At 38.5% G+C, this 21,720-nt stretch overlaps 1 protein-coding gene across 4 annotated transcripts in view; it reads right to left on the bottom strand.

The window, feature by feature from the left end:
• Positions 1-21,720, bottom strand: part of LOC135225732 (uncharacterized) — a 391,490-nt gene that overhangs the window by 240,004 nt on the left and 129,766 nt on the right. For all 4 annotated transcript variants that reach the window (XM_064265117.1, XM_064265118.1, XM_064265116.1 and 1 more), the window contains exon 7: positions 13,535-15,954. In XM_064265117.1, coding sequence (XP_064121187.1) covers positions 13,535-15,954 — 2,420 coding nt within the window. The remainder of the gene's footprint in view (positions 1-13,534; positions 15,955-21,720) is intronic.

Raw genomic sequence — 21,720 nt, 5'->3', positions numbered from 1 at the left:
TCCCATGGTACTGGAGTGCTCTGTGCAAATTGATTTTGAATCTTCTAGCAGTCTGCAATCACAAACCTTTTCTAACATGTTTCCCATCCAGTTACAGTCAGAAATTTTTTCATGATACACCCACTACTTAAAATTACCCCATTTGTGCACACAAAATAATTATATACATTTCAATCCCTCTTAAAATGACAAAAGCAGTCAGTCAGTATGCTGTACTGCCTATGTATCCTTTGGTCTCAAGCACCCACAAGAGTCAGCATTTGTGTCTGCCTTTCAGTTTACTACCATCATTCCTAGAGCTTTGTCATTCATCTCTTTTTCAGAACTCCCTTCATTTCAAGTTTTTTTTTCCTGATAAGGAAAATATGAAACTGCAAATTAAACAATGAGCGGTTCCCCTACAGTCCGCTGTGATTTGCCAAGAATTTTGTAATGTTTGGTACTTCAAAACACCATACCTATATCTTGGGTCTACAAATGTCCCAAAACACTTCACTTTCATCTAATAGACAGAAGAAGATTAAGAGTAGCTTGGTGTAAGTCCCACCTGAAACTTCAGGTTTGTTTGTTTGTATGGTGTTTTTACGTCGCATGGAACCAGTGGTTATTCAGCAATGGGTGGAACTTCAGGTACCCATTAGTCAACTGTGTCACTTTGCAAGTGTCTGTAGAGGTACTAACACATTATCAAAAGCTCTTTATTCCCATTACTTCTTTTGCTATTCAAACTTTATTTCATTAATTTCTCTTTAGAATTTCCATTCATATGTACTGGGTGATCAGTTTGGAATACCAGAACCTTAACATGTAGTATTCTTGTGCCAAGTGCCAGCCTCTAGAGCTACCTTCTTCTGATTTTCAGGTTCCATTTTGTGGGAAATCATATTAAAATTTTTCTAGAAACAATACATTTTTACAGTGAATGCAATCAAAACTCATCAATCACAATTAGCTCACATTTGTAGTCTCAGATATACGAAGACTCAATAATCTGTTGTCTCCCAGAAAGATATAACTACACTGTCCATGTACATGCTACCTGGAACTAAGGTAAAGGCCACCTACTCTCATCCCCATTTGTAATGATGTTCACAGTTTCATGCAGAATTTACTCTGCTTATTTTCTCAACTATTTGTCAGTTCCAACACACTCTTTTTTCACTGCAATTCATAATTCATTTCAGCCTTTTTTTCTTTTACTGCTTAGTGAATCTGCATAAAGTTTTGAGATCCTCTTTTAAATAAGTATTTCCTGCCAACTGTAAGTAGAAAATGTACAGGATTTGGGTGGTGTATTTGTATAATCCCAGTGTTTTTCTTCCATTTTTCCATTTATCAGTCAAGTCTTTTCTTTAAGTACAGTAGTACCTCGAGATACGAAAGGCTCAACTTACGAAAAACTCGAGATATGAAAGCTACCATGAAAAATTTTATGGCTCTACATACGAAAATTTTTCAAGATACGAAAGGTTGTTGCTGGAAAGTCTGAGATTCGCCCGAACCACCGATAACAATTTTGAAACTCGCGCGCCGCCAACTGAGTAGACTCGCCACCATCCTCCTGCTCTCCCATTGGTTCCTGATGCTAGTCACCACCATGAGATCCTTCTCTCCTATTGGTCAGCATCCTTCCCATCATGCATCTTACTACGTAGCAGCGTGCCTCGGCCACTCGGTACCAGCATCGTTATCGTACGCACGGGGTATTCGTTCATTCTAACGATTTCGTTTATTAACGTAAATTCGTTAGTGATTTCGTTGCAGTATACATACTTTATCGTGTTGTGTGAGAACTTTACTCTACTTATATGTAAATTATGTACAGTATACGTATACGTAGTCATGGGTCCCAAGAAAGTTGAAATTCACGGAAAGAAGAGATTGGAGACAAAGATGGAGATTATCAAGAAGTATGAAGCTGGTATGCGATTGAGTGTGATCGCCAAGGAATACGGCCGAAATCCGTCGACAATAGGCACCATCCTTAAGCAGAAGGATGTCATCAAAGCAGCTACACCTTCCAAGGGCGTCACTATTTTGTCCAGCAAGAGGACCCACGTGCACGACGAGATGGAACGGCTGCTTCTTGTCTGGATAAAAGACAAAGAAATCGCTGGCAATACGATAATGGAGATGGCAACCTGCCACAAGGCCAGCGCTATTTTCGGCGATTTGATTGCCCAGGCCGAAGACGACGGAGGGGAAGGGACATCAACGCCAACCCCAGAGTTCAAGGCTTCGCATGGGTGGTTCAAGAAATTCCGTAAATGGACTGGTATCCATTCGGTGGTGCGGCATGGGGAGGCTGCCAGCTCGGACACGAAAGCGGCCGAAGCCTTTAAAAAGACGTTCGATGAGATGATGACCAAGGAAGGCTACAGTTCTCAGCAAGTCTTCAATTGTGATGAGACTGGCCTTTTTTGGAAAAAAATGCCTCGTCGGACGTACATCATAACTAGATATCAACTGCATGTCAGTTTACGAAATTCCAACAAAACTACCATGTGATCTCCGAGGAAATTCTTACAGCAGTCTTCTGTGTTAGCTGTCAGATTTCAACGCTCTGTGACAACTTGACGGAGTCGTTTCAACTACAGAAATCTCAACTGTTCAGCGCCTTGTGTAGAGTTGTCTCTTCGCTCTTCTTCGTATTGAGTAGGGCGATATACAACTCAACAGAAAGGATCTTCTTGAAGCACCTCCATGAGGCATGGGACCATTTTAACCCTTAAACGCCAAAGCGGTATTTTAAAAATCGTCTCCCGTATGCCAGCGGAAAATTTTTTTTTTCAAAAAATCACAGCACGCTTAATTTTCAAGATTAAGAGTTCATTTGAGGCTCCTTTTTTTGTCTCAGCCTGAAGTTTAGTATGCAACCATCAGAAATGAAAAAAATATCATTATCATATACAATGACAGTGCAAAAAAAAAAATGTTATATATAATTGTATACAAATTGCGATGTGAGCAAAACGGTTAAAGCTAACGAGTTAATTTTTTTCGTTATATTGTACACTTAATTGCGATTATTTCGGTATATAACACATTGTAAAACGATCAAGGCAACACAGAGAAAATATTATCACAAAATGATGCATGAATTCGTAATGCGCAGACGTAAAAAAAAGCTGTTTTCAAAAATTCACCGTAAATCTAAATATTGTGCTAGAGACTTCCCGTTTGTTGCAAAATGAAGGTAATTGATTGAATATTACTAGACTATAAGTGTTGTAGCTTACAATTGCAGTTTTCGACCATTTCGGTAGAGTTAAAAGTTGACCGAAGGACGAATTTTTTATATTTATCGTTATTTATATGAAAATATTCCAAAACTGATAAAAGCTACAACCATGGGTTGTTTTTCGTTGTATTCTACATGAAATTGCACACATTTTCATATATAAAACTTGATGTAGCGGGTAATTTAAAATGGTGCAAACATTATGACAATCGGACGAAAAAATTTATGATTTTTTCGGAAGAGTTACCGCACGGACATAAGGAAAAAGTTTATTTCATAAATTCACCATAAATCGAAATATTGTGCTAGAGACTTCCAATTTGTTGAAAAATAAAGGTACATGATTGAATATTACTATAATGTAATAGTTTTAGCTTAAAATTGCGTTTTTTTACCATTTCGGTCGAGTCAAAGTTGACCGAAGGTTGAAATTTTGGCACTTATCGTTATTTATATGAAAATATTTCAAAACTGATAAAAGCTACAACCATGGGTTGTTTTTAGTTGTATTCTACATGAAATTGCACACATTTCCATATATAAAACTTTATGTAATTGCTAATTTAAAATGGTGGAAACATTACGACAATCTGACGAAAAAATTTCTGATTTTTTTTCAGAAGAGTTACCGTGCGGAGGTAAGGAAAATATTTTTTTTCATAAATTCACCATAAATCAAAATATTGTGCTAGAGACTTCCAATTTGTTGCAAAATGAAGGTAAATGATTGAATATTACTAGAATATAAGAGTTTTAGCTTACAATTACGTTTTTTTTACCATTTCGGTAGTCAAAGTTGACTGAAGGTTGAAATTTTGGCACTTATCATTATTTATGAAAATATTTCAAAACTGATAAAAGCTACAACCATGAGTTGTTTTTAGTTGTATTCTACATGAAATTGCACACATTTTCATATATAATACTCCATGTAACGGTGTGGCGGGATCACAAAAACAAGTAACCTCCCCACATAAACTTAACCTGTCTGGCTATCAAACCCACCCTCAATCACACTTTCCACTTAACACTAAAAAACACAGCAGGACAATTGCCCCAATACCTACATACAGAACAAAAAAACACAAACAGGTACTCACCGCTGGCTTCTGATACCTAGGACTAGGCTGTGCTGTCGTCCACTGGATATAGGCTATAGGCTAGCCAACACACAACCACCGCCGACAACCAAACACAAATCAACCACCCGGGACCCACAACCCCACAAAAACTCAATAACCCAACGACTAAATGCAGATGAACACCAACCGCCTGAAAAAACACGACAACCACACGACTTACAGCAGTACAACAACCCGCCAAAAACCAACCCTGCCCCAACCACCACTAACAGACACCGAAAATGCACCACCAACCTTCTTAACCTCACCACAACCAGACAGACACACGCACAACAACTTCACAACCCCAAAATCTATCAAATAACACCCAAACAACGAAACACCAAAGGAAAACTGCTGCCAAAACCAACACTGACTTGACCAGACGCCTCACTGTTTACAACTCTTGTAACAGACTTCCATTGACTACCTACAGAGTGCCACAACAGACATGCTTCCGACCGCCATCTAACCACTCCCATTCATTCTTCCACCAATCTCTCTCTCACTCTCTCTCTCTCTCTCTCTCTCTCTCTCTCTCTCTCTCTCTCTCTCATCACACAACCTTTTGGAGATGTTGTCAAATATAAACTAAAATTACTCCTCCATAACGGCTAATATAAAATGGTGCAAAAATTATGTCAAAGTGACAAAATAATTTCTGAGATGTGTCGCTGATGCTTTTTAGTACAAGAAGAAAGAAATTCGCGCTTTTGTGCCTGGGTAACGATTGTAACCAAAACAATGCCTTGATCCGTGAGCTCCCAGCATCCCCCAAGGAGCATGATTCAAAAGTTTTCGTCTAGTAGGCCTATAAATATTTTTCCGCGAATTTTTAAAAAAACTTTTTTTCGTCGACGTACCATATGTCCAATTGGCATACGACAGACAATTTTAGTCGACGTTTAATACGTCCAATCGGTATTAAAGGGTTAATGATGGGAATGACTGAGATAGCTATGATTTCACCATTGCCTGATGAGGATCTTTCCTTCTTTTTTCTGGATTACTGTGCTCCCATCTATTGTGATATTGTTGGCCATTTTAGTCATGATGGTGTGCCTAACAGTGTGCATAAAGTTCGCATGCAAACGATGTGCGAAACAGACACCGTTACAGACATTTCCACTGCAAATGATACATGAAACTTCAACATAATTGATGTGCATTTTTAGGTAGTGGACGGGGCCGGTTCTATAAATTTTTAGGTGGTCGAGCCCTGTTTCCTTATGAAATTAGTAGAATTCATAAATTATTCTTACATATGGGGATCTTGCGAGCGGAAAAAGATTGAAGGTGTCAGGGCTTGCAAAGACAGTTGTCAGTGCTTAGAGCAGGCTCGCACGGAGACAAAGAAATACACACATCGATAACATCTCATTGACTTAGCTTTTCCATGAATTGACCCTGAGAAATGTAGTATGTACGTAAGTTTGTTCGATGGGCGGAAGGAGTGAAAGATAGATTTTGATTTCTGACACAATTATCATTATTCTTAAGAGACACAATTATCATTATTCTTAAGAGACACCCATTGCCCTGAGGAGGTCCCAGTTTTGGACTCCTGCCGATTACCAGTAAGATGTATCAGTGAGAGACAAGTACACAGGGAACTTTAACAATATTACGGACTCTTACATTTGAGTTTTTGGGACTTGTGTTATGGTTGTTTGCTTAATACGTCTAACGGCATAGTGCCCCTAGGAGGGAATGTTTCAATTAAGGGTCTTATGTCTTGTGATTGTTTCATGCATTTCAATTTAATCTTATTAATCTTGTTTGTTTTAATAATAAACTTTAGTTTGATAGACAAGGGTTTCCTGTACTTCCTATTTTAGTTTTAGAGAAAAAAAGTATATCTTAGTTTTACCAGACCACTGAGCTGATTAACAGCTCTCCTAGGGCTGGCCCGAAGGATCAGATATTTTCACGTGGCTAGGAACCAATTGGTCACCTAGCAACGGGGACCTAGAGCTTATTGTGGGATCCAAACCACATTATATCGAGAAATGAATTTCTATCACCAGAAATAAATTCCTGTGATTCAGCGTTGGCCAAGCCAGGATTCGAACTTCGGACCACCGGATTGGCAGCCGAGCGCGAAAACCACTCGTCCAGCGAGGAACTGTAGTTATAGAGAGAAAGAGAGAGAGAGAGAGAGAGACGGGTGTGAGTGAAACGGTATACTTGGAGACTTGATAATAGTTTTCTTTTGCTTTTCTCTGAGAATCTGTACCGAGGTTAAACCCTTGGTAACAAATGTATGCTGTATACCAAAGTCCTCTGATTATTATCAAAGTAATTTAACGAGACCACTGAGCTGCCTTTATGCTTTCATAGGACTGGCCTGAAAGATTAGAATAAAATAAAATACCTGGTCTAGGCCTAAGGCCAAGTTCTGCAATCCAATAGTTCATTCAGTGTGACGACGAATGAGTGAAAATAAACTAAAAACTGCACAAAGGCACATGCTTCCACACTGGAACACACACACACACACACAGTAAATGCAGTTACTCACGTATCCATACATACATATTAAAAAAAAAAAATTGGAATAAGTTAAGACACATTTAAAAATGTATTTCTTTAATTCATTAAATGACCTGAGGATTTTTGTGTTTTCATCATTTACTTATAGTATTTATATTGATTTAGCTAAATTAGATTTCTTCAAAAGCACAAAAATTGGAAGGACTGCAAATGCAGAAGATTCTGACAAAATTTCTTTCACTGATTTATTTCTAAAAGTTGACAGTCACTGCTGGTCCTAATTTTGACATTCACATAACACACACTGAGCACTCAGGAGCCAGGCCATGTGGACTGCTCATTAAGTGTCCGAGTGTTAGACGAGTATGGTCTATTCGGAGATGAGTCAGAATTACTTGCACACGTCTATCTATCTGATATAATGAACTCCATTTTTTAACACCAGGTTCAGTTTTAATTTACTATCTTCAGGTTCTTCATTCCGTACATCTCGTCATTTATTTAAGATTGTTTTTATACAGTGGTACCTCGACATACGAAATTAATCCGTTCCGAGGCGGCCTTCATAACCTGAGCTTTTCGTATCTTGAACCACATTTTACATGTAAATTGCCTAATTTGTTCCAAGCCCTACAAAAACACCCCAGTAAATTTTATAATAAAGCTTAAGTGACCAATAAACAATGAAATACAACAATTTGGACCATTCAATACCTAACTTAATACGTACTACTAATATGTACACTCGGCAAGGAAAGTTAAGATACAGTTTTTAAAAATCTTCGGACATATATTATTCAATAATGTCATACCTGGCAACTCTAGAAAGGGGGCGGAGCTTCAAAATCATAGCGTTTGTTGCTTTCTAGATTTCCATCAACTTTACACCATAAAGATTCTGTAGAGGCCCTATTATCATTTATACTTTAATGTAGAAACAGGCTCTATATTTTTCTTTAATGTTGGTTTAGTTACGTCAGTTCAGGGTAGAATATCGATTATCCTTATTCAAAACCAACTGTGAAACCTTATTTATAAGTGATGTTTGACACTAAACTGATGTAAATTCATACATAATTGAAGAAGGATCTTAAACAATGAGAGAGTGTTTTAAAATTTGGGCAGTACTTGTGGAAATCGTGAGGAACAATACAGTAAAGAATGAAATATGACGATAGAGAGAGAGAGAGAGAGAGCGCAAGCATAGGCCTATCGATAGAGATACTTAATTCATTATAATTACTTTGAGAGATTAAGTGATAATATTTTTTCATGTTTCAAAAGTGTGGAGAGAGAGAGAGAGAGAGAGAGAGAGAGAGAGAGAGAGAGAGAGAGAGAGAGAGAGAGAGAGAGAGAGAGAGAGAGCAAGCATTGGCCTATCTATTGAGATACTTAATTCATATTTACTTTGAGAGATTGAGTGATAATATTTTTTCAAATGTGTTTTAAAAGTGGAGAGAGAGAGAGAGAGAGAGAGAGAGAGAGAGAGAGAGAGAGAGAGAGAGAGAGAGAGAGAGAGAGAGAGAGAGAGAGCAAAATCTGCTTACGTGAAAGCTTAGTCCTATTTATAACTACGTGCTTAATTTCATTAGATTTTCTTTGGTAGATTGAGTGGTAATACATATTTCAAAGTATGTTTTAAAAGTGGGGAGAGAGAGAGAGAGAGAGAGAGAGAGAGAGAGAGAGAGAGAGAGAATTATAGTACTGGTGACGGACTTGTGACGGGGAAAAGGCAGAAGAAGGAGCGGTGAGTCGGTGCACAGATAGCTAGGAAACAGGGTGATAGGACTGTCAAGATCGTGCTGCACTATGCTAGATAAAATTTGAAGTATCATAATATTCAAGTTAATTCTCTAAGAAATTCATACCCTAATCTTGATTTCATTCGACAGTTGCCATAACATTCAAAGTTGTAAAAAGACGTGGAAAATTTTACACACAGGCTAAGGTCATTCTTGCTCTCTTGATAAAGTCTGTACTTTTGAAAATCGGGTTTCATCCACAAATCATTCACGAAAAAAGCTGTTTTAAGCAAAAATATTCATTACCATAAATAACTCAATATGCATTGCACAGGCAATTAAAGTTTTATATCATGCAAAAAATGCTGATGTGTTGGGAGATCTTCAGCCTCACTGCAAAGAAACGCAGTCGTGTAGGGCTGTAGGCTACTGCGAACTGCTTTGTAATGGGAGCATATAGCCAGAAAACCTTTGAGCTGACATGCTACTTTAACCTTGATAAAGATTTATGTTTAAAGACAGTAGCTTTGTAAACAGCAACTAGCATTCCATCCATGTCAATGTCAAAGTATCAGTGTGAAATCTGTTACACAAGCCAGTATCCAGTGACTTGCGCTTTCCCGCTCGAAGCGATATCTGTTACGTAAGCCAGTATCCAGTGACTTGCGCTTTCCCGCTCGAAGTTCTAGGGCTCCTCCTCACATCATAGAAAATGCTCTTGCGGATGCAACTATATTTGCTCAACCCACCTTAGCCGTCGCAACATTGAGTACTAACTTTAATCGCTTTGGAATACAAACATGAGTTTGTAGAAACTAAAATAATTGCATTCACCACTTACGATGATGCAATAATATCCCCGTTCATGAAGGAAAACGAATAAATATTGTGGTCGTGATACATAGTACTAGAATCAGAAATTCACATTCTATTTACCAGATCTCTATGAACGAATCCATCTGAGAAATTCCAATTACTTCGGACATATATTGTGTTTTTAATTATTTGAACGGTTTTGTTTTGCAGTTTCAACTTATATGATATAATTTTTAGTGTATATTCATATTCTAGAGTAAATTTAGCGATATTATGTCTTTCCAGTAAAAACAAATGGGAAATTCGATGAACGAAAGCTAATGAAAACTGTATCTTCACTTTCCTTGTCGAGTCTACAGTGGACCCCCGTATTTGCGTTCTCCGAATTCGTGGACTCACACATTCGCGGATTTCTCTCGGGAACATTTCCCTGCATTATTCACGGAAAATTCGCGCATTCGCGGTATTTTTCTATGAGAAATATCCACAAATTCCTGTTTTTTTTTTATCAATTTCATCATAAAATGCACTTTTTGTGATAAAACTATTAAAAAAATCAAGTATGAAAATTTTTAGTGGTTTTTCTTGAGTTTTAACTAACAAAATAGGCTGTTTTTAGCGTTTTTATAGGGGTTCCAAACATTCGCAGGTTCTAACTATTCACGGGGGGGTCTGGTACGCATCCCCCACGAATACGGGGGGACCACTGTACCTGTAAATAAGGTGTATTAGTGTTCATGGCATACAAGAAATACTGTACGTACATACATACGTATGTAGTAAAATGTGGAACCTTACCTTTTGAGTGAGGCTATCTCCGAAAGTGGCAACAGAGGAGGAGGACAAACGGCAGAAAATTTGTTACGTACACTTAACTTAACGAAACACATTAAAAATGTCAGGAAACATCAACTAAACTTTATGAAACACATTAACAAAACCATAACACTTAACTTTACAAAAAAACTTTATTTATTTTATTTTTTTTTATTTTTACATTTATTTTTACTTTTTTATACTTACTTTTTTTTTTTTTTTTTCCCCACCACCAAATGGATGCCAGTCCATTTACAGAATTTCTCAAACCACCCCCAAGAAGCCTTGAAGTCTGGGGTTGCCGTCGATGTCCCTTTTCCTCCGTTGTCTTCGGCCTGGGCAATCAAATTGCCGAAAATAGCGCTGGCCTTCTGGCAGATTGCCGTCTCGGTTATCGTATTGCCAGCAATTTCTTTGTCCTCAATCCATAGAAGCAGCAGCCTCTCCATCTCATCATGCACATGGCTCCTCTTGTTGGACAAAATAGTCATGCCCTTGGAAGGTGTAGCTGCTTTGATGGCTTCCTTCTGCTTAAGGATGGTGTCTATCGTCGACGGATTTTGGCCATATTCCTTAGCGATCACACTCGACTGCATACCAGCTTCATACTTTTTTATTATCTCCATTTTTGTCTGCATAGAAAGCATCCTCTTCTTTCCGTGAACTTCAGCAACTTTCTTGGGACCCATGACTATACTGTACGTAATTAAGTTCTCACACAACACGATAAAGTAGTACAATGAAATCACTAACACGAATTTACGTTAACAAACGAAATTGTATATGTGAATGAACGAATTCCACGTGCGTACGATAACGCTGGTGCGAAGCAATGGCTGAAGAAGAACGCCTTTACGTAGAGCACGATGGGAGAGATGCTGACCAATAGGAGAGCAGCATCTTATAGCTGTGACTATCATCAGGAACCAATGGGAGAGCAGGAGGATGGTGGTGAGTCTGCTCAGTTAGCGGCGCGCAAGTTTTAAAATTGTTATCGGTGGTCCAGGCGAATCTTGGGACTTTACAGCAACAACCTTTCGTATCCTGAACTATTTTCATATGTAGAGCCAAAAAAATCTTTGTATTTGCTTTCGTAACTCGAATTTTTCGTAAGTTGAGCCTTTTGTATGTCGAGGTACCACTGTATATCTTATATAGCTGCTATTAGGGATGTTTACATTTGCTCTTATCATGTAGACTGCTTTTTAAGTTGCTTTATCAGCTTTGTTTCCTTTTTATCCCTAAATGAGCAGGGATCCAACATATTTCAATACTATTTCCAATATTATATAGGTAACTTATGGAGTGAAAACTTAATCTGTTGTACAAATTATTTTTTGTATTGCAAATTTGAATGGCTTCTATAGCACTTCTGGAATCTGTATAAATCACGAAGTTATTAAATGAGTGTTCTTTGATTATTTTTACTGCACATAACTCAGCAGTAAGTACTGAAACATTATTGGGAAGAGATACCTGATACATTTTGTCTTGGGACACTCCGTACTCTGATTTAGATCCATCTTCTGTATATATTGCGTACTGTGGACCTTTTCAGCTTATATGCTCAATTGTATGCTGTCTATGGTGTTCTGGTGTATATGAGTCCCTTTATTATAATAAATATTTCTGGTATGTACAAATTCTCATTTTATTCATTGTCCAAGGAGGAGGTGATTTCACTATTAAAGGCTCCTGTACTATATTTATATTCAGCATCTCAAAACAATCTTCTAGCTCTAACTGGGAAAGGTGGTGGATGGTTATCTATAAAATAAGTCTCTTGATTCAAATAATTATTTTGTTGGTGAATCACGTCTGAATTCTTAGAGCACTTTTCATTGTTACTACCTCTACGAGAGAGAGAGAGAGAGAGAAGAGAGAGAGAGAGAGAGAGAGAGAGAGAGAGAGAGAGAGATTCACCACATTCAACTTGAAAAGATGATTTAATGATGATCTTAAGGCTCCTGAGCATATTCTAAGGCCTTCATTGCAAACAGGCTCTAACATTTTCAGCATTGTGTCCAATGCTGAGCCATATATATACTTTGCTTCCATAATCAATAATAGACAGCACTGTTGCTTTATACAGAACATTAAGGGAATGTTTATCGGCTTCCCAAGTAATGTTTGATAGTTTTTTAATTATATTTAATGCTCTTTTACATTTTGATTTTATGCATGTTATGTGGCCTTTCCAATTCACATGAATATCGAATACTAATACCAAAAATTTTGCTGTCTGGTCAATTGGTATAAACTATGGCTTCTGATTTTTAAATCTATTTCTACAACTTTTTTCCATATTTTCTTTTTAACAAAACCTGATTGCTTGAGTTTTATCTACAGAACATCTAGAGCCTATAGATGAGGCCCATGCATATATTTTTATTATGCTTTTATTAATGATCTGTTCTGCACGTTTTATTCAAGATGCTTAATAATATATGGCAAAATCATCCATATACAGGTTACTTTTAATTCAAATAGGTATAGATCATTTACTGATATAATTAAGTGCTAAAATAAAGTAAACAGTGTGCCACTAAGGACACTTCCCTGTGGAACACCATTTTCAAGTGGAAATGTTCTGGACAAGTTAAGTATTTCTTAGTTTAGCCAGACCACTGAGCTGATTAACAGCTCTCCTAGGGCTGGCCCAAAGGATTACATATTTTTATGTGGCTAGGAACCTGGTTACTTGGCAACGGGACCAACAGCTTACTGTGGGATCCAAACCACATTATATCAAATGAATTTCTAATCACCAGAAATAAATTCCTCTGGTTCCATGTTGGCAGAGTGGGGAAGCAAATTCAGTCTACCAAATCAGTAGGCAAGCACATAACCCACTCATCCAATGAGGAAGAACAAAAATAATGAAAGTTCAGTATTAGCAATAAACAAAATAAACATCCCCACTCTGAAGTATGTTTGCTCTTTAGCAAGATCTGCAACAGAATGATAAATGGGAGAGAATAATGTATTATTTTCTCAGATATCTGAGGCCAGTTTAACAACCCTCAATAATCACAGCTAATATTCCCACAGTTATTGCCAATTTTTAAAAAATAAAAGCACCTGTACAACATCAAGGTCTATGTTTGTGCAGCAACACATAGGCTGGACATCACACGGATAAATAAACTGTCAATTAAAGAAACAAATAAACTTATATGAAGATTTGGTTACAGGTAAATAAAGCTGTTAAAGAACCAAAGCAAATCTAATGAAAATGTGTCTGCTAGAATTGAATGGCATCTTAAAAATGAAAATTTTATAAAAATTGGACAATGTGAACTTACCCTTGGGTGTTATAGAAAGATCAGAATCTGAAGAACGCCTGTTGATTGAGACACCTGGTGTACGAGCAGGACTTGCTAGTTTTCCTGAATGAGTTGGGGAATGAGTGGGAGCACCGCCATTCACTGCTGCAGATGATATCCCCACTGAACTGCCACCACCACCACTTTCACTCTTTGAACCATCAGCATCAATAGGCAACGGACTCCTGGATATGGGGTAACACCCACTAGTATGACGACTACGAGATGATCGCTTCGGAGAGCCTACCATCGATGCTGAGCCGGGCCGTGCGTCCACTAGCATATCTAAGCTAGAGATGTACACAGGGTGGGAGGGACACTTAGCAGCTACATCTACAGCACAATGAAGCAAGTCACCATCCATGCTCACACTGCTAGCTACATGTTGAAATGAAGGTGAAGATGAAGGGGAAGATAAATAACCTGATGCAGAAGGAGTAACAACCAAGGAAGAGGAGCCTGGATTGATTAAGGAGTCAGAATATGAAGCATGGAGAAAGGGAGGAGAAGGTGGAGGAGGAGGAGAATTAACCTTGGATGCACTAAGGTGATTAGAGCCTGATTTACCCAATGCAGACATCATTGCTGCTGCTAAACTTTTACTTTCATCCTCACAATCTCTAACTGCCTCTGTTGATGCGACGTTACCATCAGTCGCTGAAGTGAGGGTTAACTCCATAGCATCACAATGGTTCTCCTCTAAGGAATCTGCTAAGGTACTTCTAATTCTTGAAGGAAGGACTGGACTTGAGGGAATGACTGCTATATTGGGGAGAGTGCCAGAGGTAACATGAAGTATTGCTGGTCTAAGCTCATATGCCTTTCTCTTGTTGCTTAAATTATAATCTACATTTAGATTTTCTGTAAAATCAGTATCTGTCAGGTTTACTTCCTTTTCATCCACATTGCTCTGTTTTACAAACATTTTAATGCCACTTTTCCTTTCATGGCATAGAGCCCTTTTAGGAGTAGGCTCAACATGACCAGAATCTTCTAGCTCATCAATTGCCCTCAGTGGAGTTGGGTTTGAATATGGCAGACAGAGATCATATAGATTTTCCTGCAAATGAGCAAACTGACCTACTGGTCTACTTGGTTCTTCAATGGAATAACTGTTTTGATATTCTGCAGCTGATTGAGGAGGGGTTCCTTGTCCTCTTCTATGGGTTTCATACGATCCATGTGATGTATGAAGGTCACTGACATCTACAGGACCTGTAAAATGACTCTCCACAGAGCTATGTGATGTAAGCTCTTCCTCACTCATATAAAACTTCTGAGGTGTCTGAAGAGTAGGCACTGTGATGGGTGATTTCATCTCATGTTCTGGGCTACTGAAGTCTGAAGATACAGGATCAGAACTGCAAGTATCCTCATCAGACGAGATGAACTGAATAGGTCCAAGTGGGGCGTCAATCTCCGGGTAACTCTGCATTGCATAAATACTTTTATTCAAAGTAGGATCAGAAAAGGCATTGGATAAGGTTTTGTATGAATATTCAATGCTTGTAATTTCTTGACCAATGTCATCCTCATCAGAATACTGAGTGGCTGTATCCTCTTCTTCTAGGCCAATGACTTCAACATCAGGAGAATCAAGATCCCAATCCTCGACAGAATCATCAGGAGATGTGACTGATTCCCTTAAGCTTGTTGATTTTGAAGCCTTTGACTTTCCTTGAGATTTACTTAACAATTTTCCAACAGGAGTCTGAACTTTTGAACCTAACTTCAAACTTGCACTTTTTGCCATAAACCCTATATTTGCTTTTAAAGGACTTGAATCAAAACTTTGGGATTTTTCTAATGAACCTCTTAACCTCATCATTCTTTGTGCAGTCTTTTTGAGCCCTGCCTTTAAAGAATCTTTACTACCCCGATTGCTCGAGTGCATTCCTGACCAGTTATAAGACTTGCTTGGACTCATATTAGGAATAGGCCAAGAATGCTTTGGTTTGCAGGGCTTCACGTAACCTCCATCACTTTTTTGATGATGATGAAATTGGTTACCATGAGGAAAATTAGAATTGCGTTGAAGATAAACTGGGGGATGCTGAGTAACTGTCCCAGTACGCTTACGTCTCACAAGTGGTAATCCCATCAACACTCTTCTGGCATTTGTCAGAGCTGCCTGGCCAGAGAGTGGCTTAACCTGGTCAGAAGATGGATTTACCATGAGATCAAGCCATTGAGGGGGATACTGAGAAGGAATGGAAGCAGAAGAACTCTTGGGACTTGATCTTGGGTCTACTTGTGGCTGTGAAAACCATAGCGAAGACAGAGACTCCTGGGCAGATGAAGAATGTTTTTTCGGAAGATGAACAACAGATATTGGCATAGGTCTATCTGAGTTTGGCACAGCAACATACATGTTCTCTAGCACAATTTCATCTTCACCACTAATGATTTCATAAGGATATCAACGTAAGTGTTAAAATAAATGTTAATACAGGACAAATTGATTCAAAACACAAATTGAGTTAAGCCCGTTATTTGTGTCATCAAAATCAGTTAAATGTTACATATGGTTTTAAATACAATACAGTACAGTTTCAGCAGGTCCAGAGCAGGGAAAAGGGAGGAAAGAAAAAAAAAGCAAATTAATCAAATAACCCTAGCGATTACAACATAAGGATTGATGTTACACCAAAAAAAATTTATAAAAAATAAGTCACACTAAGAAATTGACAGAAATTTTTTTCTAAAATCTTTTAGTCATTACATACATCTGCTAGCAATACCACCACCTTTCAATAAATTTTGTAAAGATAGTGTACAGGCCTCATACACAGCCTTTGTTTTTGTTCTTCTCCCCTAAGAAATGGCAAGAGAGATTAAGGCTGGGCAAAATTAGAGAGACAGATGAGAGAACTCATACCTAAATCCCAAGGGAAAAGCTAGCATAAAAATGACAATGATAGTGATTATGATGATGATGATGATGATGAAAACCCTACCTGGATAAAATTACCTATGAAATGAATAAAAAGTTTGTAATTTTTTTTACTGATGTAACAATCTTGCTCTCCTCCCAGAGAATACAAATACATGTTACTAAAATTTTTTTAAACCTTTTTTTTCTGCCATATGAACCTAATGTATCAAAATCTTCCTGAGCAAAAATAAATAAATATTAATAATCTAACCTATCCAAGCCAGGTAGCTTACGGAAAGGTACATATAATGCTCTGAATGTATCTTTTATAAATCACATTTATAGAAAAAACTAATATGTACTAAGTTTAAAAATTCATAAAAATTTATCTTTTTGGTTTTGTATCTCTTATTCAGTAACTAATTTTTTAAAGTACAGTATCTCTGCTGATATGCCTCTAAAGGTTAATATTCGGGGGTGACAATTTATTGTGCAAAAAATTATAACACTCCCATGAAGGTCAACAAACAGCAAGAAAATATTCTTTGTTTCTTAAACAAAGGAAACACTAACTGAAGCTGCTGTTCTAGTATCAAACAATCATATGTTCTGAAGTAAGTTTGAAAACACTTCTATAAAAAGATATAGTACCAAGGAAGTGAGTTGGGAGCATATCAAAATGATTCTACACGACAGATTTACTTGGTTAATAATATTCGAAGAGATATACGCATAATGAATCACATCAGCAATAAATTAAAATACTCCTGCACTGAAATACCTTTAAGAATATAAAAATGATCTACCTATGTCATGGGGTTTAATAATAGATTAAAAACACTTTGAGACATCCTCCCCAAAATGCCTATTATCAACTAAAGCAGGTACGGTGTATCAAAACAAAACTTCAAAACATCACCAATTTTGCATCAAGACTGTAACCTATCATGATCAATGCAAAATAAATTACCTTTTTTTTTATAATAACAACAGATTCTGACTGGACAGGCATGATTTTAACTGACCTAACAAAAAACTTCATTAAAAACTTTGTAACATTTGAAATAATAATAATGATAAAAAGTTCCCAATCCATTCAAAGAACAGTTGCCTAAAAGAAACAGACTCAACTATAAAATGATATTGTTATGATACAATAAAGTTTTATGCATACTTACCTGGCAGGTATATATATAGCTGTATTTTCTGAAGTCCGACAGAATTTAAAAAACTTCCGACACACGCAGGGTTGTCCGGCCTAGGTGGTTTAGTACCCATTCCCGCCGCTGGGAGGCGGGTATCAGGAACCATTCCCATTTTCTATTCATAATTTTTATTTCCACTGTCCCCTGAGGGGAGGTGGGTGGGTACTTGAATATATATATATCTGCCAGTTAAGTATGAACAAACTTTATTGTATCATAACAATATCATTTTGCTCATGAACTTACCTGTCAGATATATATATATATTGAACCCCACCGTTGGAGGTGGGAAGGGGAACAATAGAAGGATTTTGGGACACAAATGCATGCAGATGATTTACATCTTGGTTCCACCTGTTTAGCATAGCCGACTTCGTGATTACTGTCACCCAAGTCTGCTTCTGCTTTACTAGAGTTGCCAGCGAGGTAGAGACCTATAAAGCTGGTGCACTCCAGATGATCTGTCAACGGGGGCGTGACCACAATGTGACTAGACCATATTGACCATACCATGAGGGCTAAGAAGTAAAATAAATATATATATATAATTATATATATCACCACCTGACCAACCTAGCCAAAGTTAATGTGTGTTAACTAAGGCTTCAGAGTTAAGAAGTCGCCGTTGTCAGCGACTCCACAACTAAATTAAGAGCTCTTCCTAACCATTTTCTACAGGATAGGATGAGTAGTACTTCTTGCCCCCAAGATTGTGTCTGCAGACACGTATGGCCCTAGCGAGCAGCAGATCTCATATGCCATCTTCACATCTCGCAGGGAGTGTGAAGTGAACCCAGAGTTGCTTCGCTAAAACATGGTACTCAGGATGTTGCTGAGTGCCATGCTCTGTTGAAATGCTTCCGAGGCCGCGCCCTCACCTCGTGAGCATTCAGATAAAAAGCTTTCAAATCTTTGTGGCAAAACACAATGAAGGAGCATTTTTTGAAAGAACTCCTTAACCCTAAAACCAGGGTGTGTACTTCGATATGGGCAAGTCTGGTCTTTTTCGGAACACTGCAGATTTGCCCGACTGACTTCGACTTTCTTGATTTTAAGTAGATAAAACTTGAGAGACCTGACAGGGCACAGGACTCTCTCTGGCTCCTGCCCACTAACTTGTGCCATCCTTGCTTCCCCAAGATCCTGGCCCAAGGACAAAAAGGGTTTCCATTCTTAGGCCATAACAAAGCAAAGGCTTAGAGAGCACACCTCCTTGTGTTCTCTAAAGCCAAAACTGTGACGATGGCTTAAAATCTCACTAACCCTCTTTGTCGTATCTAGGGTGGTTAGAAGAAGGCCTTCCTGATCACATACAAGAAGTTAACAGGCAGGAGAGGTTCGAATGCTTTGACATTGCTTTGACATCAAGAACTTCAGACTACGTCTAAGTTCCATATTGAAAGCTTCGATCCGGAAATGCACAGTCTGTACTAAAGTCAGGTGAACGACCAGTTTTGACCAGTCAGACGAATCAAGGACAGCAGGCTGTACCTGAAGACCAAAAGGCACTATTCTTAGCTGAAGGATGAGTGTCTGGACTTGCCTGGGCGATTCAATCTAAGCAAACCTTGGGGGTGTATCAACGCAACCCAACGTCGTCCGCAATCGACTTCGTCAATAAGAAACTCAGGGCTACTATATGTCACCTGATCTCGCACGAGTGTCTGACTCCGAGAAAACAGGCGAGACAAAAAGTAGATGGTGAGCTAGAATCGAGATTCCACAGACCTCAATGATCGTGAAGGTCTTTGTTGTTTGACAGATGCAAATCTGTCAAACAACATTCTCTGTTGTCTGTTCGCACTGGCAGAATTTTCAAAACTCTCGACAACCGCTAGACCACTGGTAGTTCAGGTGATCTCCCCCACGTTCCCGTGGCGCTGGTACTTGGAGCTATTCCCGTTTTCCTCAGATTTTCTCTGAACCCTGTCTCCTGAGGGGAGGAGGGTGGGAATTTAATTATATATACCTGCCAGGTAAGTATGCATAAAACTTTATTGTATCATAACAATATCATTTTTATGCATGACACTTACCTGGCAGGTATATATATAGCTGATTGACACATTTGGAGGTGGGTCACAGACAGCAACATCGTCATAATTCAAAAATTAACTAATTTTTTAAAATTATTTTATTAAGTTCCTTACCTGCTAAGGTAGCTGACTTCGTAGGTACCTGCCTCTTAGCCTGCTAAACCTTAGTAGCTCTCAACTATGATGTGACCTGTTTTGTTGAGAAAGCTAATAACAAGGGTCTGACAACTGGACGGGACCAATTTGTTGACAGGAAACCCTAGCCCTCTCTTACCAGGGCATTCATGCTAGGATAAGTTAGACCACCTGAACCACACACAAAGCTAACGTAACACATTACACTTCACATACTGAAGAGGAAATAACCCTCTCAGACAACCATAAAAATAAGAACACCACTTAATTAAAAATACCTAGCATGTTAGTAATCTATCGTTGCTGCCGTCGATCGAGACGATTCGTACGGACTTTTGCAATCCTGTAACGAACCTCTAGATGATCGTTACATTCTACGCCTGTTGTTATAATAGGCTCTTTCTCGTAAACTCGAGCAGGGACGAGAGAGATACTTCTTAAGATATGAGAGAGCTGTGGAATATCAGAGTTGATGTGGACCACTGGTTCCAAAAACTCGTTTCGAGGACTGGAGGGACGACCGAATTGCATTTACTTCTTTCAGATTAAGATCCAGGACATCTGAAACACTATCCAGATGTCCGGCACCTTCTTTCTATCATGACGCACTGAGAGATGTTCAGAATAATTCCTAGATCTTGAATAATATTTCAGTTTCCCGGTAGGAAAAAACTGTGGTCTGAATTGCAGTCTATTCGGGGTGGGGAAACAAACTTCTTCAGGAAGGAAATGGTCCCCAGCAAGCTCATCCATTCCCTCCCCGAGTATGCTTACTTCCCTATAAGGCTGCGCTTTGCCTAAGCAGGAGAGCATATAAAAGTGCAATGTTGCGGTAGACTCGTAGTTCTATACCGTGCGGTAACGAGCACCGAAAGGATTAAGAGATAACTCGTGTTAACATAGTAAGGCAAAACTAATGCAACGTTTATTCATTCACGTAAGAAATCCCCTCAATCTTAGGCTAAAGTCCGTGATTGTAGGACAGAGATACAGTTAGTCAGTCAATCCCGCAGGAGAGACGTAACCGCCAGCACAGAGATACGGTTAGTCAGTCAATCCCGCAGGAGAGAGAGACGTAACCTACAGGGCATGACAGCGCACGATCTGTTCTGGCTCGGTTGGAAGTTTGGAACTTGGACTAAGACACAGCAGCAGCCAGCAGCTTACGAACGTGTCTCTTAACTTTATGTCTGGGTTGCCAGCTACCCTATTCTACGAAGAAATAGGTCGTTATTTTTTTTTTTGAACAAAAGAGACTCTCAAGCTGGTATATTTAAGCGAAACAGAAAACGCTAAATATATAGATGCGTTTGTGTCGTCAGAACACTACCATACAACGGTAAAAGATAAATCGGAAACTCCTGGAAGGCTGCAGGGAGTGACGATTAAATGTCCTTAAAATAGTAGACAATAGACCTCTCGGTTTGCCATCCGAAGAGGTAACTACAGCAAGCGTGTATGACTTGAACCAACCAGTAGTAAAATAACGACAAGGCAAAAAATTTTTATTATATCACAATAAAGTTTGTTCATACTTACCTGGCAGACATATATATAGCTGAATTCGGAAATACAGCTACATACATATCTGACAGGCAAGTTTAATGAACAAAACTAGAGAATCGAAGCAGACAGCTCAAGCTTCTTAAGATACTGGACATAAGCGTTCATTGACGTAGTCTACAAGTCCTATTTTCTTGTACGAGTCTGCGAATGAGGAAGGAGAGCTCTTCCGAACCTTGTCCTTATTCGCTTACGCAATATCAAGTTAATGAGATGTTTGTCAATGAGAACTAACCCATTAACGGTACAGAGAGATATTTTGTCAATGAGGGGAGACCCCACTTACTTGACAAAACGATAGTATATTGTCAATGGGGAAAGTCACTGAATTGACAAAACGTAATCCAGGAA

The sequence above is a fragment of the Macrobrachium nipponense genome, chromosome 13, assembly GCF_015104395.2.
Source record: "Macrobrachium nipponense isolate FS-2020 chromosome 13, ASM1510439v2, whole genome shotgun sequence".
In the NCBI taxonomy this organism is placed as follows: domain Eukaryota; kingdom Metazoa; phylum Arthropoda; class Malacostraca; order Decapoda; family Palaemonidae; genus Macrobrachium; species Macrobrachium nipponense.
The sequence above is the reverse complement of the archived record's forward strand: the minus strand, read 5'-3'. Positions and strand labels throughout refer to the sequence as shown.